This window comes from Lissotriton vulgaris, chromosome 12 (genome assembly GCF_964263255.1).
Source record: "Lissotriton vulgaris chromosome 12, aLisVul1.2, whole genome shotgun sequence".
NCBI classification, from domain to species: Eukaryota; Metazoa; Chordata; class Amphibia; order Caudata; family Salamandridae; genus Lissotriton; species Lissotriton vulgaris.
The window spans coordinates 413,123,892-413,149,130 of NC_141700.1; the positions used below are offsets into that span (position 1 = coordinate 413,123,892).

General features: G+C 43.9%; 1 protein-coding gene across 4 annotated transcripts in view; it reads right to left on the reverse strand.

The window, feature by feature from the left end:
• The window catches only part of RPGRIP1L (RPGRIP1 like), a 1,159,147-nt gene that overhangs the window by 717,863 nt on the left and 416,045 nt on the right, over positions 1 to 25,239 (reverse strand). For all 4 annotated transcript variants that reach the window (XM_086945185.1, XM_086945184.1, XM_086945187.1 and 1 more), the window contains exons 8-9: positions 20,797 to 20,943; positions 2,564 to 2,637 (exon numbers count right to left, since the gene is read on the reverse strand). In XM_086945185.1, the coding sequence (XP_086801311.1) occupies positions 2,564 to 2,637; positions 20,797 to 20,943 (221 nt within the window). The remainder of the gene's footprint in view (positions 1 to 2,563; positions 2,638 to 20,796; positions 20,944 to 25,239) is intronic.

Consider the following 25,239-nt stretch of genomic DNA (forward strand, 5'->3'; position numbering starts at 1 on the left):
GGAACGATACATAGCGGTCGCTAGAATAGCGAACGTTGCATATCGGGCCAACTTCTCACAGTGCTACCACGTGCTGCATGTCATCCGCGTAAGATACCACAGCTAACCCTCTGTTCCTGGCTACTGCTGCCAGAAGTTGGATATAGATGTTAAAGAGGGTTGGGCTGAGAGCCATAAGCATAAAAAATACAGAGCTCCTTCTCCTGAATTTTATGAATCATAGGTGATGTTCATCCCTTAGGGAATGAGTCCTGAAGAAGGTGCAAGACTAAAAGGGGCACCGAAACGCCGCGTCGACAGTTTGTTCCTATATAATTGATTGTTCAATAAATATGATGTTTTAATATGTTTGTGGAGATAATGCTATAACAGCATTTTTTAATTTCAAAGCTTTTTTTTTAACAGAGTGATAATTTTTGCAAAATTTGAATGTGTATTTCTTGTTCCGTATAACAGAATTGTGTTATTATGAATTTTAACTTTTATAAAATAAATGAATGACATTTTACAAAAAAAAATTCTCCGTGTTTATGAAGTTTTCCATGGTACTTTTGGGTCCTATAGATTTTTAGTTGTAAATTTGGTAACCCGTACAATACTGCAAATCCCTTCCATTAATGTGAACGTCCCCTAAGGGATGAACATCACCTATGATTCATAAAATTCAGGAGAAGGAGCTCTGTATTTTTTATGATTGTTGACCCAATCCTTTTCCTGTTAGAAAGGGTAGCTCCCTATTCACAACTTTCTGAGAGCCATAAGCTACTCAGTTAAAAGATTGTATATGCGCTCCTACCTGGGGCCCCCAATGTAACTGATCATCCAGCAGGATAACTAGATAAGAAAACCCATCCGCTTTCCCTAAACAATGGTCCTTAATGTAGTGCGTTTTCGATTTCACATTTCTTTGGCCTACTATCATACTGTAAGACTTAAGATAATTAATTTTCAATCCTAAATCCTCCATAAATATGTACAAGAGATTTAATAATAACTGTTAGCCATTAGATGCCTGCCAATAAGAACAGAGTTGTCCACATACAATATTGGCTGGACCCTTCTAACTACCACCTTTGGCACATCCTGGCAGCGTTCTCTTAAAAACTGGTCTACCCTATTAATATACAGAATAAGAGCATGGGGGCCAAAATACAACCCTGACGTACCTCCCGCCCTAACTGAAAGTGCACAGTGCATTCACCCGTGGGGCAAACCTCACTGAAGCCTATACACCTCTAGAACTGTGTGCTGATGAGCAGAAAGGCCTCATCGACCCCCCCCCCCATGTCCCACAGCCCAGTCCACAGTTTAGATCGATCTACTGTGTCAAATGCTGTGCTGAGGTCCATGTAGGCCAGGTGTATGCTGCCAGTTTGAACAGTTGTATATGTATTAATCACCAGATAGAAATTAAGATTCTGTTCAATATTCCCCCGGTGTGGCCTAAAGTCATTTTGGATATCGGACAAAATTTCTTTGCAGTCAGACCAATCCACCAATCGTTTTAAGAGAATCCTGCCCAGAACCTTTACTTCAGCATCTATTAAAGATATAGGCCAGTCAGTTACCCTTTTGAAAAACAGGTACAATAATTGATTGTTTCCAGGAAGTAGCAATATGGCCACGGGCTACAGAATTCAGGTGTTGAGAGATTAATGGGGCTCAGATGTCCTTACATGATTTAAAAAGATCTCCAGGCAACCCATTAGGTCCAGGCACTTTCACTAGTATAATTTCCTCCATGCCGTCTCTTCCCTCCTCTAATTCAAATTTCAAAAGCGGCCTTCTCTCTGGCACTAGGTAAAGCTAGGGACGCAATCACTGAAGTAAATATTTTCAAAGTGCGCAACCCAATTTTTGGCTGGGATTGTTTAATTCAATTCTGGTGGGGTCATTTCATTGAAAAGAGGGCAGTTCACAAATCTCCAAAGGGCTAGACTATTTCTCTCTTCACAAGATTCATTTAAGTCTTCCCATGACATTTTTTTTAACCTGGCTCTTCCTATCCTTTCTTGCTTGCACATAATTCCTTCTGGCCACTTTAATGGCCAGTATAGTCCTTGGCCTTTGTTTGAGGGATGCTTTAAGTCCTTATAAGCCTTCGGGCAAAACTTGTCAACCCATTTGGAGCATACCTCATTAGATTTCAATCTAGGGCTAAGAATAGCTTTCTTTCTGTACCTCTCTGTAAATATTGGAGTACGCGTTCAAAATACCCTGGTCGGGAGAGTTGGGGTTTAGATATGCCTCAAAATCATGGAGGAAAACCTTAACCAATTTCCTTAAAAAAATCCTCAGGGCCTATCCTGCGCCAGCCCTGTTCCTTTAATATAAGGGAATTGCTATGAATGTTCAATGGCTTGTCCCCAAAACCACTACAGCCAAATTCCGCCAAAAGGAGGTTATGGTCACTGAAAATACTCAAAAACTTCCTGAACCCTACTAAAAGTGAGTACAGATTCTCAGGTGGGTACCGTCTTAAGTCTGACCTCTTTTATTGGTGGATGATAGTCCATATTCTGTAGAGGGTGGCAAGTGCTAGTGAAAATACCCATAACATTACCTGTTATAGAGCTTATCATAGTTCTCCTTCAATAGATCCCGTTCTCTTTCAAGGTCACTGACTCTTTCATAAAGCTAGAATAAACAAACAGGAGAACATTAGAAGTAAGACATTATTTTCAGAAGGTTAATTGGATTTTTCAAATGTTCAATTTACAATATTGTAATTCGATGTAATGGTACCTGAACAATTGGACAGCCAGGCAAAACAACTATTTAAGACTAAAAGTTACTAAAGAATAACACTAAGGCCCTCTTAACAAGGGCCAAAGTCCCACGGTATTACCACATGAAGTATTATTGCAACCATGAATATCAATACCACAGATATCAGCAATACTGCGTAGTACCGGGGGATTCAAAATGATTCCACTACAGGGACATATACATTGGGGCATAATATGTAGCATTTGTTGTCACTGCACCACTTTCTGCATGAGAACCCATAATTCTGGGCATTTTTCCAGGGAGAGTCTTACAGGTTTGACCGAGACAATGTTCCCCAGAATCCAATACCGCAGGACCTGTAATACTGTATTGGGCAGTAACTATATTTCTGCCCGCTCATAGTTTAGGTGAAACTAGGTCAAGCCCCTAGTTTGTGCTTAATTACGAAAGGAGGCTCTCATTCAGAAACTTTATCAATGCCATGCACGAGTCTCAAAATCCTTTCAAAGACTTGAATAGCTTTTTGGCAAAAGGTTAGCATTTCCACAAGCACTGGATGACATGTTGCACATGTATCTGAAATATATTACTCAATCACTCTATCTAGGCTAAAAATAGGCATAGGTCTGAAACTGTCTAAAGCACAGTAGGTGATGGTTGCACACAGAGCAAATGGTGCTGTGGCATCATCCGGACTCAGCTTGTACAAGCTCTCTGGCAGATCCTGATGTCAAGGACTGCTTGCACATCAAGATCAGTAGGAGCATTTAGCGAAGGGAGTCACTCTTCGCTTTCAGAAGAAAAGCATTAGCTCGGACACATGAACTTTGTTTACAGTGAAATGAGCTTAAAGACATTGGTAAAAGATGATGGGTGCTAAAGCTGCGCAAAGTGAAACTGAATATTATTCCACGAAGATATTAGCTAGCCAGAAACGTATATTTGACAGGCTATGAGCCTAGATCTGTATAAAAGTGGCCTTCTGGTTGAATCTTCCATGTTAATCAAAAGACTGATGGCACTATTGACATTACAAGTTACTTTGCTTTTTACTTGGAAGTGTCACAAAAGAACAATACCATGCTATAACATCATTTTACTCTCTGACAAAACACTGTAACATATTTAATCTAGATCCCATAGTACTCTAAATGACCGAAGCAGAAGATATAGTAGGGCAAAAGACTATAAAACTGTTAAAAAAAAGCTTTATGTTGGAAAGGCATTTAAGTAAACCGGTGACCATCTTGGAATGAAGCGGACTTTCTGGAATGCTAAACATCATGCTCCATATAAAGAACGTCATTGATCACATGTTCAGTTTTTACTAATTTAGTGATGCAGAACTTGAGATTATTTTATATTTTTGCATGCATGACACTTTCCTCTTTTGTGTTTTTCCACCTCGTACTACATTGTGAAGAAAGCTCAACATCTGGTGTAGTATCTCTGTGGCGTGAGTCAGCATCAACAGAAGGTTAGGGGTGGAATTATTATTACAGCAATTTATAAAGCGCTTGGATACCCCATAGGGGTTTACCGGCACTGCAACAAAATAGGTATCTTCTCTTGCAGCTGCATTAAAACAGCCGTGTCTTGAGCACGAAATATTGTTAGTGATAACAGTTTCTCTGGGAATCTGGGAGCTTGTTCCATAGTTTTGGCGCTTGGAACGCGAAGGACCGGCCTACCATGTGTATACTTTCCACTGAAGGGACCACACGAGGATTGCTCACTGGACTGTAGCACCCGGGAAGGTCGATACGCTTTTGTCAATTCTTGTATGTATTTTGGGCCCTTCCCTACTACAGCCTTATGCACACAGCATGGGGTCTCGAATGTAATTCTTTTCCCTATCGGTACCAATGTAGCTCCAGTAAAAGACTTGATGCTGAGGTATTTTTTGGCAGCTTGAATAGCAATCTTGCTGCTGAGTTCCGGACAACTTGCAGTGATTTAGTAGCAGCTTTATCTGCTCCGAGATATAGAACATTCCCGTAATTCAACCTAGATATTACTAGTGCCTTAATCACTGTTCTCTGGGCATGGATGTGTCCTAACAACTAGAGCGGTCGACCTCAATGCTGGGGAACTGGGTTTGAGTCTCGGAAACAACGGTCAACATCCTGTGATTCTGAGCAAATCACAATCTCCCCGTGCGGAACAAAAATGTAATGATGGTGTCCGTCTGTAATGCAACTGTGCTCCTAAGGGTCGATTCGCATGCTATATGAAACAGCTCAAATCATATATATTTTTTAATGGAATGGTAACAGTCAAATCATTTTTCAAAACTATTTTAAAGTGGCAAAGCACATCGTCCACCATGATCCCCAGACGCTTAGCCTTATATACCCGCATGGGGAGAGGACGCAAACTTTCCAGCCAGTGTTGGGGACCCCACAGGGAGGAGTTCTTGCCTAATACAAGAACCTCTGTCTTCCCTCTATTAAACTTAAGTGAGTGCATGTCCATCAACTCCGTGGCCAACCTTAGTCCGAAGTTCAAGGTCTCAGAGTTGAGTCGGTGTGCAGATGACAGTGAAAAGATGATTTGGGTGTCATCTGCATCTGGTTGGAAGCAGACCCTTTTACTCCCCCCACTCACGAAACCTCCTGCTGATCCTAAGATTTTAAGCAACTTTAGGCCCATCTTTCTTCTTCCCACTATGGCTAAGCTGGTGGAAAAAAAACAATAGACAGCTTACACTTTTTGGGGAGAAAAACCATCTGTTACATGACTCACAATCAGGATTTCATCATATTTATAGCACCGAGACCATTCTTCTTGATGTCTCCGAGCATATCAAAATTAATCTTGACCGAAATTCTTTGGTTATTATAATGCTTTCAGATCTTTCTGTGGAAGTTAATATGGTCTTTCTTTGTATTCTGCTTTAGAGACTTGAAGGCATGGGCATTACTGATCTCGCCCTGTCATGGTTTAAATCTTTTATCAGCAACCGCACACAAATAGGTTTTCTCTCTTCCTTTACGTCTGCAAAAAAGTCTTTGGACTGCAGCATCCCGCAGGGTTCGGCTCTTAGCCCTACACTTTTCAATGTATACATGTCACCTTTGGCCAATATTGTGGAGTCTTTTGGAGTTAGAGTAGTTTCCTATTCAAATGACACACAGCCGCTTTTGGCCTTTCATGAAAATGCTCCTTCATCATGGAGTTCTTTTAAATCTAGTCTTAGATCAGTCTTAAGACTGGATGAATACCAGTTTCTCAAAATTGAACCCAGACAAAACCGAGATTATTTTTTTAGTACCAAATCTATCCATGACTCTAACTTTTGGTGGCGTTCAGAGATGGGAATCCCCCCCTGTTCTTCCCTTGTGTTAAGGAACTTGGGGGTCAAATTTGATGCTGAGCTCACTTTTGAACCTCAGATAAAACATTGTCCAGTTCTTGTTTTCTGAGCTTGAGATCCTTGAGACGTATGCTGCATTTTATTCCCTTGGAACAGCAAAAAACGATGCCTTGATCACTTCCAAACTGAACAACTCTAACAGTCTGGATCTCGGGCTTCATACTCTTCTTATTCAAAGTCTTCAGATTATTCAAAACACTTCTGCCCGATGGAGCCTTAAAATTCCTGACTGGGGTTCAATATCAAGTCACATGCGTAAGCTTCATTGTCTACCGATCAACAGAAGGATCCAGTTTAAGGCCCTCACTTTTGCCTTTAAAATCTTTAACTCAAGGGGATCCCCGAACCTTAGGGGCTGGTTCAAGCTGTCCTCTGGTACCAGATGGTTACATTAATTATCAGCACCACTTAAGGAACTCTTTCTTTGCAACAAAGGACGTTATGTGGCTGAGAAGAAATGAGGTTCATTTTCTAAATGCTTTGCTGCATTTTCCTTTTCTCCTCAACATCACCATACTCCATGTACATCTGAGAGGGCGCTTCTTTCTTCCTTGTCCCTTACCTTACAGTGCTACCTTATGTAGCATATTATTACATCTGGCATGCATCTTCTACACTTTGTGCCACATTTTACCTGTCTTCCTCAACCACACCATACTCCATGTGCGGCTGTGAGGTGACTTCTTACTTCCTTGCCCGTACCTTTCAACACTGCTTTATGTAGCTTTTTGTTACGTCTTATGACACCCACAGCCTGGACGTTTTTGACATATTATATGGAATATGCTACTTACCAGTATGCATCTGTTCTTGGCATGTAGGGCCGCTAACATTCATATCTTGTCCATAGATCGCCGCCTAGTGTTGGGTCCGGATGATTGCACCTTGTTGTCCTGGAAGAGTCGATTCGCACTGAGTTTGGCTGGGCTGTAGCTGTCACAGTGTCCAACGTCGCTCCCAAGTATTGCTGTACTTGAGCAGGTTGAAGATGCGACTTGGGATAGTTCAGAGAAAATCCCAAACTGTGCAGGAGATGAATTGTGCGGGACATGTGGCTGGCGCACTGCTGGGCCGACTTCGCTTGCACAAGCCAGTCGTCCAGGTAAGGGTAGACATGAATGTGTTGTCTCCGAAGGTGTGCCGCCACTGTTGCCAAGCACTTGGTGAACACTCTGGGAGCAGTGGTCACTCCAAAGGGTAGCACCTTGAACTGATAATGCTTGTTCTGTATAGTGAACCTGAGGTATTTCCTGTGTGCCTGATGTATGGGTATATGGAAATATGCATCCTTCAGATCCAGAGTTGCCAGGAAATCCCCCTGACTGAGCAGTGGCAGGACCTGCTGCAGAGTCAGCATGTGGAAATGTTCTGAAAGGATGTATAGGTTCAAGGGTCTCAGATCCAGAATGGGCCTGAGGGACCAGTCCTTTTTTGGGACCAAGAAATAGAGAGAGTACACCCCTGTTCCGTGCTCCTCTAGAGGCACCAGTTCTATGGCCCCTTTTTGCAGCATGCTGGCCACTTCTTGCTGTAATAAGGTTAAGTGCTCTGCGGACATAGGATGGTGTCTTGGTGGTATGTCGGGTGGAGTGGATGTCAGTTCTAAACAATACCCGTACCGGATAAGTTGCCTCACCCACCTGTCTGTGGTAATGCCTTCCCAGACTGGCAGGAACTGCTGGAGTCGGCCCCCGACCGGTGTTATATGGTCCGGGGGCAGTGACAAGACGTCACTGTTTGGTATTCGCTGAGGACCTGGTGTTATTATTTCCACGTCCTCTGCCTTTGGCGCTGTTACCACGGTATCCACCTCTATTGTTCTTGTTAAAGGTGGTCTGTGCACCACCTTTATTGTATTGTGTTTGCTGAGATGTTTGCCTCCTTGACGGCCCTCTACTACCTGAGCGACGAAAGAACCCCCTCTGAACTGTTGAGACTGCAAGGCCCGCATAAACTTAGCCGTCTCGGTGTCCTTCTTGATCTTCTCAAGAATCGTGTCAACGTCAGGCCCAAACAAAAAATCTGGGTTAACGGGGTGATTGAGTAAACTTGTCTGTATTTCTGGCTTAAACCCTGAAATTCGCAACCATGCCTGCCTCCTTAGCATTACACTAGTGTTAATGGCCCTGGCCGCAGTGTCTGCTGAATCTAGGGCACACTTGATAGAAGCGTTTGATATCAGTTTCCCTTCCTGAATCAACATTTCCTCCCCCTCTCTATATTCGTCAGGCAAGTGTTGCAACAATTGCTCTAGGGTGCATAGTGAGCCCTATCGTATCTAGCCAGTAGAGCTTGTGTATTGGCTATCCTCCAAATATTCGCTGCCTGCGCAGCAACCCGCTTCCCAGAGGCTTCTAACACTTTAGATTCTTTGTCTGGGGGAGGAGCATCACCACTCGCTTGTGAGTTCGCCCTCTTCCGGGCATTGGAGACCACCAAAGAATCCAATGGCAATTGACCCCTTATATACGTAGGGTCCACAGGAGCAGGCCTGTATTTCTTTTCAATACGTGGGTTCACCACCCTTGCCTCTTGTTGTGTCCTTGAAAATGTCATTAGCGTGCTTAAGGACACCCTTCAGCATTGGCAGCGTCTTTACTGATCTGTCCGATGTAGAGAAGGTATCAAACAGGAAGTCCTCCTCAACCGGGTCCGCATGCATGACCACATCATGGTTCAAAGCTGCCCTTTCAATTAGAGCGTTGAACGCCTCAGTATCCTCTGCGGGGGCCGTCTTCACTTGGTAAGACTGGGCGTCCGCCGTGCCTTGATCTTCGAGCACATCCTGCGAGTCATCCTGATTATATTCATCAGGATAGTTGAATTGCTCGTCATTCTGGTCATCCCCCCCCACCATCCTCAGTGCGTGTGGGGGAATGAGTAAAGGCTTGTCCATAAGGCCTCACGGACTCGAAAAGGACTGGCGAGGAAGCAGAGTCTCTTTTCCTTTTGAGTGGAATTTGATAGGATTCCATCGGCTTCTCCGGCAAGATCATCCGTTTGAAAAGGGTGAGTCTTCCGGTTGCAGAGTCAATGTACAACTTCTTTGAGCTTTCAGAAGAAGGTGGAGTGGAACCGACGCCCTCAGGAGTGGCGTCATTCCCTTAAGTTTTGACATCTTTTTACCAGGGTCGGTGCCCTGTGCCGGCTTAGACGCTTTAGGTCTTGCAGTCGGAGGCAGTCCAAAAACTATAGGTGGAGGCCCAGATGGCTGTTTGGCTTTTTTCACAGCCATCGCCAACTTCGAGCCAGGTGTTGCGCTGGGATTCCCAAAATGGCTGAGGCTTGATGCGTCACGTTCCAACGCGGCCATTTTGTGCTTATCTTCGAGAACCTTCACCAGCATCAACTTGTATGCATTCGGACTGAGGGGCGGCTGCGACTCAAGTCCGTCTTCAGTGTCCACGCCCCCGAGGGCAGCCTCAGATGACGTCGCTCCGTCTCTTTGGGCCTTTGGCACCTTCTTGGATGTACCGATCTTCGGGTTGGCACCCTTCTGTGACCCCGAAGATCGGTAGTTTCGGTTTCGTTTTCGAAGGCTCTGAAATATTCTTAGCCGGGCCAAATTGCGGGGCTGTAGAATGAGCATAAAGATCTTGGCTAAGGCCTTCCGGCGATGCTTCGACCTGAGCCTTTGACAAGACAGTGTCACTTTTGACCCCCGAAGGTTCGGTTGGGTCTTGCTCATCGCTGGAACCGCCCTCTGCGGCTCCAATGGCCATACCGTCGTCTCTTACCTCGACGGCTTCATCGTCTTCGATGTTCTCATCATCTACCTCTTCTCCGTAGTAATATTCAGGACAGGAGGCCGGGTCGGAGAAGTGCTCCGGTTCCTCCTCTTGGACGCCCTCGTCGTCCCCAGCCTGGAAGATATCCTCCACATCCGACGCTCTCCGCGCCGGTAGTCTCGCCTCACGTCGAAGAGCGATCGCCTCTTCCGACCTGAATTTCGAACAGGCCAAGCAACTCTCCTCGTCGTGGTCTGGAGACAGACATCTGTTGTACACAGGGTGCACGTCTGAGAGAGGAAACTTTGCGTTACAGACCGGGCAACGCTTAAACGGGGCCTGGAATTCCATCGCCGATGTCAATCTTCGATCGGGCCTAAAAAACTGGGAGCACACGTGCTCAAGTATCCAGGAACCGAACGAAGTACAATACCGACGCTTAAAGAGGCCTTTTGGCTTGAAGAAAACAAGTTTTTCCTATAGGTTCCGAACGAGAGTCACGGAACACATCCGAACCCAATGGCGGAAAAAAACAATCTGAGGATGGAGAGGATGCCCATGCACACTGTAGTCCAGGGAAGGAGCCACCTATCTCGTGATACTTCAAAAGACTCTTCCAGGACAACAAGGTGCAATCATTCGGACCGAACACTAGGCGGCGATCTATGCACAAGATGTGAATTTAGCGGCCCACATGCCTCGAACATATTTTTACATTCCAGCATGGGAGTACTATGCCGCGATTATATACAGTAAAAGACACAGAATTGATGGACACAATGTAGAACAAATCAAAACATTCGCCCCCAGTCAAGAGATCTGGGTTCAATATATCATTCTTTTGCTCACCATGCCACCCCAGTTTATATACAGAACACTGGCATTTCTCCATGTACTTCAGGTACAGTTTGTTTGCCCTTATTCCCTCATCTCAGGCTAAGTTTTTCATATCCTCTCATGGTATGGGGTTTGGTTATGATCGTAACTTCGCCCCTTTTCAGTATATTCACTATTCTAGTCTATGGCATGTTCTCCAGCCCCTTACCTTGATTGATCAAATATGTTTACTTCTCATCACTCTATAGCATTTTCCATATACTTACCATGGACAGTCAATAATCTACAACTTTCTTTTAGGATTTGCACCGTATGCACATCGCTCTATGCACAGTATCCTCCGGGACTAAATAGTGTTTCTTGTAATCTATCTGGTGTAGGTAATCTAATAGTTGCAGTTGTTTTCCCTATGCCATCCCAAAAATTGTGTAAGATGTTATGTATATCCTTTTGCAGCCTTGAAAAAGTCTCTATGATGAATTGCTTGAATATTTGCATTGGATATGAAGTCTCTGATGCAAGAAATGTGAATACGTTTGGGAAGAATAAATCTCAAAAGACTCAACTTTAACCTTGCAGTACTTTTTTGCTGGCTACACATCATAACCATTGAACTTCTCTGTGTGCTTCTGTACTTTTCTGCTCAGCTGCCACATTTATGCTTGGCACAAGCTAGTGAGTGGGAATTAATCCTGGGCACATATTAACTAATGGGGTAAGATTTCCCAGAGCCAACCCAAACCAGTTTGAGCATTTTCAAGATGGCAAAAGTCCTGGACCAGGACCTGGAACAAACTCTCCCTTCACCTCCAACGAAGCCCAACACTGCACCAATTCAGAAGGGACCCCAAGACCTGGCTCTTCAAATGACCCTAACGAGGCTGCTCACATCCACCCTTCTTAGCTCCTTGAGACCCTCACGGGTGAGTAGTGCGTTCTACAAAACCCTGATTGATTGATTGAAAGTCTTTGGCACACTAAATGTGGGCTGTGAAGGCTGTGGGTCAGTGTGTGGAGTGTACTATGGTAATCCTAGTGTCCTCATACATCTAACACTAAAATCCAGTTTGGGGCAGCCACTGTACCACAATAAACCCAGAAGTCAGGTAGAACACAACAGGTTTATCAGAGACCAGACTGTATATCAGTTTTTACGGATTTCTACAGATAATCACAGACAGAAAACAATGTGTTTTCTGTCTGCATTTATTTTCAAAAGTGGATAAATACAGAAAATTTTGCTTCTTTGAAGTGACTCTCGATGCTGTCTCTCATGAATTGTAACCCAACAGCTGAGCAGATGGACAGCATAGGAAATGAAAAAACAAGATGAAATTACTTTAAATAATGGCATATGTCAACATACAATTGTGGTATAAACCAAATATTTAGTGGAGGAATTGTCACAACATTTGGCAGCTAAAATAGCTAATCACGACAGACATCAAAGAATGAGTGCACGTCTATCGGTTAAATAAATATGGAAATGTACAGTTTTACAACTTCATTTATACAAAAACACAAAATAAATATGGATAAATACACATAAAATGGCCCAAAAATAAATATGGATAAATAAAGACGGAAATGTTAAAAAAATAAACACCATAAAACCGGGAGCCCTAATTATCATCCTATTTCTGTCCTTTGAAGTGCACCCCAGATATTACATGTAAAATTCAGAGACAGAAGTCTGTTGGGACAAAGAAGGGTCCTTTGGCAACCAGACAGCGGATACTAAAGAGTTATTTTGGCATCCTGTCTTCTGCATTTCAAGTGTACCCCAAAGTGTTATATGTAACCCAGCAGACCTGTGGAGCAGACTTTGACACTCAATCAGGGTTTAACATTGTAATACCAAAAAGGATGTGCACAAACCCCACCCTGCATATTCTAGGAAGTTCAGACGAGTCATCTCTGCCCACTCAGATCAACCTATTTGCTCCTGGGCGCCATTTCTCACCTATTCAAATGATAATCAGTTGCTGGGAAATGTTTAAGAGCAAATGCTATTTAGACTGCAGGAACCAAATGTAGGGAAATGGTAAGTTTCTCAAATGTATTTTTCCTTGATATGTATTTAAAATCCAACTTCACCATTGAATGGACTTTTAATAACTACTGGTTTAATTAATTATTTAGCACGTTCATTCCGGAGATAAAGTGTTAGGAATTTTAATCTGTATTCTAGTTTTCTACATAGGTAAGCTAGGCCTGCCACAGTGAATAATAGTTTTTGAGTGCTTGTCACTGTAAAAACAAGGTAACATTAAACTTCTGTATGTCCTACTTTTAAATAACATGCACCCTTCTTTGAGGGCTACAAGGCCTACTTTGGGATAATTTATTAATATTTAAAAGGGAGGTTTATATCTGTCAAAAGGGTCCATTTTGAGAGGTCGTATTGCAGTGTTTAAACTGCTACAGTCAGGCTACAATATAGGTCTCAAGCCATGTTTTACTCTGTCACTGCAGTGGATGGCCTTGGAAACAAGGAGAGGGGCTCAAAAAATCCAAAGAGACGTAGCACCCAAATTTGACAAACAAATTAAAGAATTCCTTTTGGACTCTTGTCGGTTATCTGTAAACCAGTATTTGAGCTTCCTGTTGCAAAGCTTGGGCGATAAAGCTCCACTTAAGGAACTCCCACACCGGCAAAGAGACGCTGTGCACGGAGGAGTGTAGCAACACAACGCTGAAGCTTTATCGCCCAAGCTTTGCAACAGGAAGAGCAAAAAATGGTTTACACATAACCGACTAGAGTATTATTGACAGCGCTACATGTATAAGATTTTAAAACAATATACCAGGATTTCTGAACATCACAAAGCCTCATTTTAATCTAAGATACAGACGTTTTATCTAGAACGCAGGCAATCTAAACAAGGCCCTTCTCATCACATTTGTTAAGGCGCGTGCCTTTTTAGCTGGACTCCGGTCCTGATTTATCGGATCTACTTAATATATTGGGACATCTGGAGCCATATTAAGACATACTTACTGAGACTAAGAAATAAAAGGAAGGAACATTATTTTTCCAAGTCCTGAAGAAGGTGGCATTATTGATTTGGGTCCACCGAAACACGTTGACACACAAAGCTTTGTTAAATTCGAATTGGGACAAGAAGTACAGAGGCCAGATTTTATTATTCCGTGCCTTTTTCATAACACTCTCAAATTAATCTTGCAAAGGCACAGTTGGTTTGCCTCATCTATGATCCTTCCATGTAGTGTTTGATTCTTGCCGTAACTGAATTTTTCTATGTAGGATTTATGTATTTTTGATTATGTTTTTTATAGCCAGAGGGCATTATGTGACTTTGACATGTTTTTACTGTGTGTTCAATTTAATGATTTGACACCGTGATTTTTTACAATCTTTTTATTTGAAATAATAAACTTGGTGGTCGGTACATACAGGGATTGCAGTTGGTACAGTTTTGCCTTTACAGATTATTATACAAATATATCACAGCTGGTGTCATAGCATACAAGATGTTAGCAATGCAGGAATCAATTAAGGTGTTAATGGTTCGTCAAGGGCAGGGACAAGGGGAGGTGCACACAGATTGGCACGGTACTCATTCCATTTTGACCAAACTGCCACCCACTTCCGGGGGCAACCCCGGGCCACATAGACTGTCTTTTCTTGTAGCATGTACCAGTCCATGTCCTTCTTCCATGCACTGAGCGTTGGAGGTGTTACCGCTCCCCATAGGCATGCTATATTACGTTTCGCAATTGCGAGTCCCAGCGTCACCCACAGTCTGCCTTTCGCGGACAGATCTGTGGGTTCCCAGATGTTCAAAAGGCACCTCTTAACTTCGGGCCGCAATTCAACCCCTCAGACAGTACGCATACAGTTGTGCACCCGTTTCCAGTAGGCTTGTATTAGAGGGCACTCCCACAGTATGTGAAGGAACGTTTCCATCTCCCCACACTGTCTCCTACAGAGCCCGTCCTCACTCCTGCCCATCAATACCAATCGGGTGCCAGAGATATAGACTCGGTGTAAAATTATTAATTGTATCAGTCTCAATTATGCTGATATTGCTACTTCTTTGGGAGAGGAGAGTGCTTCTCCACTCTTCGTCGTCGATCTCAAGACCATCTGTCTCCCACTTTCTCCTAAGTGCAAGCAGGGGGTCTGGGGTGTGGTGTATAAGTTTTTTATATGTGAGGGAGATAGCCTTTTCTGGGAGGTGGCCGTCCAAGAGTCTGTCCTCAAGGGGGGAGGACTCCGGGAGCGGCATTCCGGGTTGGATGTTTGCCTGGAGTGTGTGCCTGACCTGCATATATCGAAAGTACTCCGTTTGTGCTAAGTCGTATGTGTGCTAAGCAAGGCGAATGTCACCACCCCACTGGGTCCCCATAGATCTTTTATATGAGAGATCCCCATCAGGTCCCAGTTGCGAAACCCTTTTGTGCGACCCAATTTACCCAGCTTTTCGGAGACCCAGATCGGGGTAGCCAATGTAAGTTTGTCAGCCCATCCCAGTTTGCGAGCCCATCCCAGTTTGCGTTTAACAATGTGCCAGAGTTGGACAGAATGCTTCGTAGGCCTCGTTAGATTGCAGCCTCAAAGTTCCCACCGGGGAGGAGCCGGGATCATCCCCGCCACAATACCTGCCCTGATTTATGGCAGAAAGGTGTACTGCCCAGTAGTATTGCCACAATACCTGCCCTGATTTATGGCAGAAAGGTGTACTGCCCAGTGGTATTTCCAAATGTCCAGAAGTGCTATTCCCCCTTTGTACCATCCCAGTGTAAGTTTGGAGTTGGGACTAAGTCTGGGTAGTTTTGGAGGGCATATAATAAACGCGGCAGCGCCATCATCTTGAAAAGTGCTGCCCGACACAGTAGGGACAGCGGGAGCCTCTTCCAAATGGCAGTGTCACTTTTGAACCGTTGCAAAGGCGGTAAGAGGTTCCTCTCATATCGAGTCGCCACATCCCTGGAAATAAAAATTCCACGACACATGAACCCCTCCGTGGCCACCTTGATCGGACAGTTGCGCGGAATTGCTGGGAGGGGCCACAAGTAGGACGTAGAGGTTTGACTTCCCCCAGTTAATGCTATAACCTGATTTCTTCCCGAAACTGGTAAAGATGTCTAAGGCAACTCTGAGGGACTTGAAAGGGGACACGAGGTAATAGAGGATATCGTCCACGTAGAGCGAAATCTGATCCTCCCACCTATCGGTCCATCTGAGCCCCCGTAGAGAGAGATCTTGTTGTATCCAGGCCGCGAGCGGCTCCAGGGAGAGGCCAAAAAGAAGGGGTGAAAGGGGGCAGCCCTGTCGCGTCCATCTCTCCAGTGTAATAATCTGCGACATTTTATTGTTCACCACCACCTGGGCTAAAGGCTCAGTGTAGAGGAGGCACACCCACCCAATAAAATTAGGACTAAAGCCCAGTTTCTTGAGGACCGCTATCATATAAGGCCATTCGAGCATGTCGAATGCCATTGCGGCATCCAACGAGACCACAACCGCGTCTTCCTGGATCATGTGGCAGCGTCCAGCACTCCATGGAGGCATCACAAGTTAAGCGCAATGTTGCGGTGCGGCATAAAGCCCGATTGGTCTGGATGGACCAGTGTGGTGATTATCGGCTTGATCCTATTAGCGAGCACCTTTGCGAGAATTTTGGTCTCAGCGTTTAATAATGATATTGGCCTGTAAGAGGTGCACAGCTCTCTTGGTTTCCCTTCTTTAGGAATGGCCACCAATGTAGTGATGCACTGATCTCTCTGTAGTTTCCCCAGTACTTTACTGTCCTCGAACATACTTTTAAGGTGGTGACTCAAGCAGTCGGGTTTGAGCTTGTATAGCTCAATAGGGAGACCAATTGGTCCTAGGGCTTTCCCAGGCCGAAGTTCGTTGATAATTAAGACAACTTAGTGACTGGGGTGCCTTCAGAAGAAGACTTAAAACTTGGCTCTTCCCAAAAACTTAGTTGGTTGTCTGGTCCCTGTTTCATTTTCATGCCCCTATTTGTGGTGAGTCAATAGCGCCAGGATGCCTTTTTGGTGGTAGTGCGCTTTATAAGTTAAATAAATAAATAAATAAGTAATTGCCCTGGCCAGCTCCTCCACTGTGAGCGCACCCTCCAGAGTCTCTTGATCGTCTTCATAGAGGGTTGGTAGCTTAATGTCAGCCAGTAGTGCGGAGGAATCTTCCTCCGGAAGGTCCGACCCCTTGCTGTATACTCTTTGGAAATGAGCTGCAAACTCGCTAATTATCTCTTGAGGTTCAGTAAGAAGGGTACCCGAATCGGTCCTAAGCTCAGACACCACCCTCTGCGCCGGTTTCTTTTTGTCTAACCAGGCTATTAATTTGCCCGCTTTGTCCCCCTGGTCGTACAATCGGCCATCCCTGTCCCTTGCTAGGGTTTTAGCAGCGTCGGTGGCCAATGCCTTGTATTCGGACGCTTTAAGCTGCATCTGGTGTAGAGTTCCCGGATTCCCGTCACTGCGCTGCCCCCTCCAGAGCGAGAAGGTCGCGCTCAATGGCTAACATTTGAGCCTCCCTTTCTTTGCGAGGTCCGGAAAATTGTGGAAGGGCTTCACCCCTCAGCACGGTTTTGAATGCTTCCTAGAGGACAGCAAGGGATTCCACCGTCCCAACGTTTTCTTGGAAGTATTGGTCGATCGAGCGGGTGATCATCTTCTTGGTCTCAGAATTGTGAGGGAACCAGGAGTTTATGGGCGCAACACAACCTACCCTCTGATCCCAATAGTGAGATGTGCCCATATAGGGGAGTGGTCAGAAATACCTTGCGCCAAATGTTTGATATCTCAAATAGTTGTTTCCTGCTGCAGAGGTGTAAGGATATAGTCTATCCTAGAAAAAGTGTGGTGCGGACCCGAGAAGAATGTATACTGTTGTAGATTTGGGTGGCGCATACGCCAGAGATCAACTAAACCGAATGCCTCCAGGAGATTGGAGAGCCACATGTTCCCAGTCGCAATGTCACAGGGTGGGTGCTTATCCAGTCCCCACTTAGTAGGCGTGCCCCTCAGGTAGGGAAAGGTGAAGCCCACCCAGATTGTGATAGGACTGAGTTTGGAGACCCGGTGGAATGTAAACCGTCACCAAATTGAGTATGCGTCCCTCCCACCTCCCCGAGAGCGCTGCAAAGCGCCCCAGCGGGTCAGTCACTGAGTGTTCAATGACATATGGAAAATTACAGGGCAAGAACAAAGGTTTGGGTTCTGTGTCTGAACTGGGTTGGACCAGTCTAATATGCTCAACAAACAAAGGGGCCAGACAGATTTGTTTTTTGGAAGATTTCTGATCCCGCCCAGCCAATTATTTCTGGAGGGTCATCTATTTTATTTTAGTTTTTTTGTATTTTTAGAAAAACATTAAACCATTTGATTGTATATGTCATCAAACGAACAGTCAGCGAACAGTGAAAAAATACATACATACAAGTGAAATGTGCAATAATGTAAGAGTGCTATACAAGTAATAAAAAGTATATGTACATAGTCAGTTCATACAGGCAACACCAAAAGTAATAAATCAAATACCTAACAGTACATTAACATTAGGACCCAGTCCTTTGTATTAGGCACAAGAAGACAGGCGGACACACCGTTCAAAGCACTGCCTGCCTGTCTTACTAAACCAAGAATACAAAAATTAATTGGGGGGTTACAAAATAGGGATAACACTGAATCCAATCACATAACATTGAATCTTTCAAAGAGTCTATAGATTATTTTCTTATAGGTCATTGATAACCTGGCTATATCGGGGCCAACATGGCTAATGTCTTGATACCGTAAACATTCATTGATTACTCTGGGTTATTGGGAAGCACAAAAGAAGCCCACATTCTCGTATATCTTCCAATCTATCAACACAGAACTTGTACAATGTAAAGTCAGCAAGAAGACTTTTTGCCACCACGAACCCTGCAATACAGAATAGAAAAATACTTCTCTGGCTGTTGCAACATGAGCATGCAAACAAAAACTGACTATTTAGCAACCCTGTTAGTGTTGTGTACCATTTTAGGACCCTATTGTAATTTTCCCGATTCATGCCCATATATATGTATAAAACACCATATCCTTATATGGGCAAAGAAATCATAACCATATTTGGCCTTAGCTCATGCAGTCCAAATAAGGCAGGGATACTGCCACTAGTTCCGAAAATCTACAACGATTTCTTGGAAAACTCTGCTTCAGCAGCTAGGGACTTCCCCTTGCTCGAGAACTGACTTGTCCAAGGACTCATGGAGTTTTCAAAGAACTGAGACTGTTTTATGACGTTATTATGTCCACCTTAACGTCAAACTTGACAACTTCAAGGTATAAATATGCCCACACTTGCCTTAGCAAACACACAGTGGTTTGGAGCAGTTCGACTATCTACTTGCCCGACGCATCCTGCTACAGCAAATGCCGAAGGAAGCCGACCCTCCAGCAGATGCACTGAGAGAGACGCTGTCTTTTCTCTTGCCAAGAAATCCAGCTCCAGTGTTTCCAAGCTCCCCTTGTGGGGTATTGGGAAATCGAGTCCCGAGCCTGACCTTTTTCATTCTAACCAAGGTACGGAGCTGATTAGACCCTAAGAGAAATCTTTGACAGATTCTTGGCAATAGAATACTATATTTATGCTACACCTCATTTACTTCTTCCCTCGTACTAAGCTTAGGATAGGTACATCGGGGTAGGTGTATTTTAGAAGCACCAGTTGAGTACTTTTAGCCTCTGTTATTTATGAATGTATTTATTTATGGTTTAGAAACCATACAATGCTCTTACAGTATTATTTTATTCTACTCTTTCTACTGTATGCATTATATTTTGCAACCAGTTTTACGATTGTAGCAGTTCATTTCTTATGCCTGAGAAAGAAGACTGTTCAATAAATCCTTTTATTGAAAACGCCGGTCTATCTATTTTCTCGGCACCTCTGGTGAAACGAAGCATGCACGATTGACTGAGTGAAATATCTATCTATTGTTTCCACGACTCTGAAGATCAGTTTTATCTTGGAGAAACAAAGTTGTCATGTTTATGCGGTTGTCAGAAACTAATCCCTTCTTGTTTATTCGAGAAAGTTTCTAGTGACCTCTGAGCTAGCTGGCACTCACAAATTAAGTCTAGTATATTCGATAGAGACCTAGTAGACATCAGTCCTGCGTCTAATCTATAGAATATATTACTCCAATGCGCAGAGCCTATTGGAATATAGGAACTACACTACATTAGCTTGCACAAAAAATGAAGCTAAGATAGTTATATTTATTAACATATGTTTAGAATCCTGGCCTAGAAAATCTTATTAAGTTAGTTAAGCTTACTGCACAAACCTGAACTACCGTAACATGTATGAAAGTCTTACACATGTAACTTTATGAAAACATATAAAACATACTAACACACAAGGTGTCTTTCAACAATGTATCATAATTTCTAACTCAGCACATCCTATTTTGACATTTCTTCTACTCTTCTGTTGTGGATTTAATCATTATATTGTCCTTGAAATCAATCAGACACTGAAGCAAATTATTCTTTATAGTAGTTTCGAAGTCTCCAGAGACTATTAGCCAGAATGAGCCAACGAAAAATAATGTCACTTAGCCATCTACTATGAGAGAGAACATAAACTTAAAAACACAGCCTAGGGAGGCAGATGTTAAAAATGAGAAATATAAAGAGGGTCAATGTTCCCTGCGTATTTACAGGTAATATTATCTCTCTTTAAGTCGAACAGGCATGGCAACAGAAATTGCTTAATGGTCTAAACCAGCTCTGAAAAACCTCTTGACAAGACTTTCCTGTAGATGTGACACCAGAGTGCAAACTCAAAGCATATGATGGAATGGAATATGTTGGTCACACAGGAACGACTCTGAAACTCATCTAATTTAGAGGATGTCATTTTATCTGTGTCAGGTGTACTCTACTGAAGAATTTGTATGGCATTAGTTGGTATAGTGCATAAGCAACACAGCTTAGAATTTTTCATCAAGCAAAAGGTATTTTGCAAACAAGAAAAAGTGACAACTAAACACATAGTATCTATTCAGACATGCAGTGCCACAATTTTCGGCAAAAAAGGAAAAGAATATAAGTAAATTGAATATTTTACACATGTACCTCATCTGCTTTCCTTTCAGTAAATGTTTTTGCTTGCATCTTTCTCTCAAGCTCAAGATATTTAAAACGTTCTTCTTTAAGTAATGCATTAAGTTCGTCCACTTTTGCTAGTAAGGCATCATGGCTAGTTTTCATGGTTCTCTGAGACTGCAAGGCAAAGGATAGAAAACAGAAAAATATAAAACTACACATTTACATTGGAGATTGAGAGTCAACCTCCTCTTGCACCTACAGCAGCTTTTCTGTAGATGCTTTTGTAATCAATCTGTTCTACTAATCTCATTCAAGATACTTTGTATTTATTCTGTGGCTTTTATGACCAAGGTCGAATAAAGATATTTTGACTTGACTTAGATGACGCATATGAGTGTAAATGAGCATTCGCTGCTTTGTAGCCATTGAAACAATTAAAAGTTCACACTTTTTTATTTTTGAAAAAAGTATTAGGTTTTTGACAACACATACTGTAAAGGATGACACATTCTTCTTAAATGACTCTTAGCTCCCCATTATTTTGCCGCTTTCAGCAATCGATATGAGGTTAAGTGTGTTTCTCTGTATGCAAAATTTCACAAAGAATGGTAAATTAATTTAAAGTAAATATTGGCAAATACGATAGGTTATGCTTTAATGTAGACATGCATGCCCAAATGCACACAGACTATTGATGCCCTACCATCTAACCTGCTACAAGGCACTGGCAGTCTGGGAAATATAAATAGGGCAAAGACATAGAGAGCACATAGAGAGGCCGGCTGCACAGAGACAATGCACAAATAGTCTGTGTGTATTTGTGCAGGGCTGTGTTTACATAGATTAGCACATTAAAGCCAGAATAACTGGCTGTGCCAATGCTGGTTTGTTTTTCTCAGTGAGGCACTCTAACTGTAAAGGGTATGCCAGACCCACAGGACTAGAGGTGCACCACAATGGTGCTGCTCCACGAGGCCGAAACTGGTCTGTGGTTGATTAAGGGATAAGCGTAGCAATTTGGGCTGGACTGTATTGGTGTAGGACCAAGGCTTATTTGCATATGGTTGTTCCTTGTTTGTTTCTAGTGACACTGTAAGCAAAACAACAAATAACTATGGACTGGAATGCAGTAAAGAGTTATTACCAGTTGTTGAGATTAATTGAAGTTTAGGCCTAGGCAAACAGGTTATGAAGAGCGTCTTGGCAAAACTACGCAATATTGCAGTAACAAGCATGCGAGGTGGCTCACATACCTACGCAACGCATATCTTTGACAGGAAGATGCCTGGAGAAGCCGGAAAAAGTTACTAACCTTTGGTAATGATATTTCTGGTGGATGCAAAACCTTTCCATAGACCCCTCAACTTATGAATACCCAACCCCCCCCCCCCCCCCGGTAACAGACTAGATCTGGAAAGCTTTCTACTCCGCAACAGCTCACCAGTGCGGCCAGATGGTTCCAAACGATTGGGTGCACCTAGGATGTTACGAAATTAGACTACACAAAGAGCCATCTGGTGCAGTGGTATCAGTTCTTTACATTACTTCTTCGCGCAATCAAGAAAGTGCGAACAGGAACCAAAAGCAATAAGCAACAACAGATAATGAACAGCACAAACAATGTTTGCATTCTTTGGGAGCCTATTAGGAAAGGCACTTTCTAAGAAGGATGGGATGGAGGGCAATGTGGAATCTTTGGGATGATATAAACAATCACCAGAAATATCATTATGAAAGGCATGCAGCCTTTTCTTCTGATAAATAGTTCTCCCCACAGATTCCACAGCTTATGAATGAGTCCCAAAGCAATACCTACCTCCGGGTTGTGGGGTTAAGTACTGCAGATTAACCAAGGAATTAATGCAATACTGCCTTGGTGAAACATCCAACACTGCATCCTTGATCTGTCAGCTAGTAATGGTTAGCTAAGATATGTAGAGAAGATCAACTGGCTTCCTGGCACAAATAAGCCTCCAGTATACCCTGGGAAATTCCAGTAGATGCTGCCCTGCCCTTAAGAGAATACAACATGTCCTCTGGTGGCTCTTCCTTGGCCAATGTGTCACAGAACGTAATACAAAGAGTAACACAATGTTAAACAGCGTGCTTGATCACTGCCTTGTCATCCTTATATCCAGCAAAACCTAAGAAGAGTTGATCATCTACCATGTCCTGTCTTGTAAAGTAAATATAATAAAAGATAGCAAGGCTGCGGGCCAATCTGTGAAACTGCTCCGGTTCCCTGAAAGGATAAGATGTAGGAAAGAATCGGGGAAGTGTTACAGACTGTCGCATGTGGAATGCAGAAACAACTTTAGGCAACAACGGATGTACAAGTACAGAGAAGTAGGTAGTCTGGGTAAAAAACAGTAAATAGTGCCTGAAGGACAGGGCCTACAGATTGCGGATTCTACGCGCCATAGAGATCGCCATCAGGAATATGGTCCAAAGATTTAATAGATGAACAAAACAACTGTGTACCAGTTCAAATCGTGATGCCATGAGAAAGGTCAGAACTAGACTTGAAGCCAACTCTGAAGCAATAAAAGGTGTGGGTGGAAACAACTACAACAGACCTTTTAATAGTAGTGCCAAAAGAGAAGACCTGAATAGGGAGGCTGGCCTGGTCAAAAAGACACAAAAAGGTAGCAAGGGCATGCAAATACCAATTTACGGTACTGACTACAGATTATTGCAGAGCAAGGGCAAGTGTAGAGCATCAAAAAGGTACGCTTTGAAGAGATTTACGCCTGCAAACTCCCACCAAGAAACGAAATTAACCCAGCAGCCTGCATTGACATACTTGTTAGCAGGTTTTGAGGCATCTAAGAGGACACTGCTACGTTAGGCAGCAGACGGAATGCCTTTAATTGAAACTGCTCAATCTCCACACATGTAGATGAAGCATCTGAGGTTTGGTGTGCATTATCAGACCATCCTTTAGCCACAGCAAATCTATTCTGTGTGAGAGGTGAAGAGGGGAACAAGTGCAAGTTAAAACAGATTGGCAAGCCAAATCCTAATCACCCAATACGGGGCAATAAGAAGCAGTTCTGCAAGATCTCAATGCACCTGCTGAAGGGCATTTGAAAGCAGAGGAATCAAAGGGCGTGGAGCTAGGCTGTCAGAAGAGAATTTCCTCATACTGAAGGTATCAAGTCTCTTGGATTCCCGATCCAGTAGAGTGGTAGGGAATGTGCTAAGGTTGACTCTGAAAGTGGAGGCTTGACCACCAAGCTCTCTGGGGTGGGGTGGTGGGTAAGGGAACTGGGGTCCTCAGGAGAGGGGCAATGATGGCAGACAATTGTCCAGTGCAAGGAGCCCCTGTGCAGGGCTTGGACCAGGCCCCGAGTAGGACAGTGGTAAGGGTTTCATTAAATGGGAGTAAGAGTTAGGAGGGGGCCACTCCCGGCTGAACCACCTCTGTCAACCAACGTTCTTCTTGACTGACACCAAGGGGAACTGAAGGTCCAAGAGCTCAGCCGCCCCCTGCACCACCATTGTGAATGGGGCAACTTCTCTGTAGCCATGATAGGAAAAGAGACCAGGTCAGTGTCCGGAGAGAGGTCTAATCCACTGGCATTCACCAGTTCCTCATACCAGTTGTCCTCTGTGTCCTCTGTGTCCTCTTTGTCATCTGGGGAATGCTGATATTTATAAGGGTCATGAATGTCAAATGAAAAGGTACTGGCTCCAACTCAGAGGGCATAGTCCGGGTCAAAGCCGGAGCAGTGTCCGTAGACACCAGTTTGACTACAAGTCAGAGTCGGGTATGACGATGGGGACTGCGTCTGCGTGGGGCGTCTGAAGTGTTGGTACTGGAGTAGGTGCCGAGGAAGGTTGCGGTTGTCACTACTCCTGATCCAGCACCAGATCCATTTGACTGGCGACAGGGTGAACATGCCAGTGGGAATCCAGTTGGAGCCCCCCTCCAACCCAGGAAGACCAAAGGCACTCGATAGGGGTCAGGACGCCCAAATATAAGGTGCTTGGACTCATAAAACACTTAGAGTTGGGTGGGTTGCTCTGGCGCTGGGAAATTCAGAGAGGCATGGAGCAGACCCTGGAATGAGCTCTGTGGAGGAGCAAGGCCTGGAGTGCATAAGCTCCTGCGCTTCGTCCGAGGACTTGGACAGGTACAGTTAAGTTAAAGACATCTTCAACTTCTTATGTGACTTACTAGAGGACCTGGATTGAGGAGATGATCATGAGGAGCAGCTCCGCGAGTGGTCCCGGGACCTTACACGCCACCGGAATAGCAAGTGTCACGGGGTCGTCAGACATTGGGAGGCAAGTCGCTTGAGGGAATACTCTCTCGGCACCTTCGGGTGCATGGTGCGTCAGTCCTCGCAGTTCTTGGAGTCGTAGTCATTTTTCAAGCACCAAAAACAAACCAGGTGTGGTCTGTCACTGACAACTGCCTGGGACAGGTACCACATGCTTTAAAACCTGTAGGTTTCTTTGGGGACA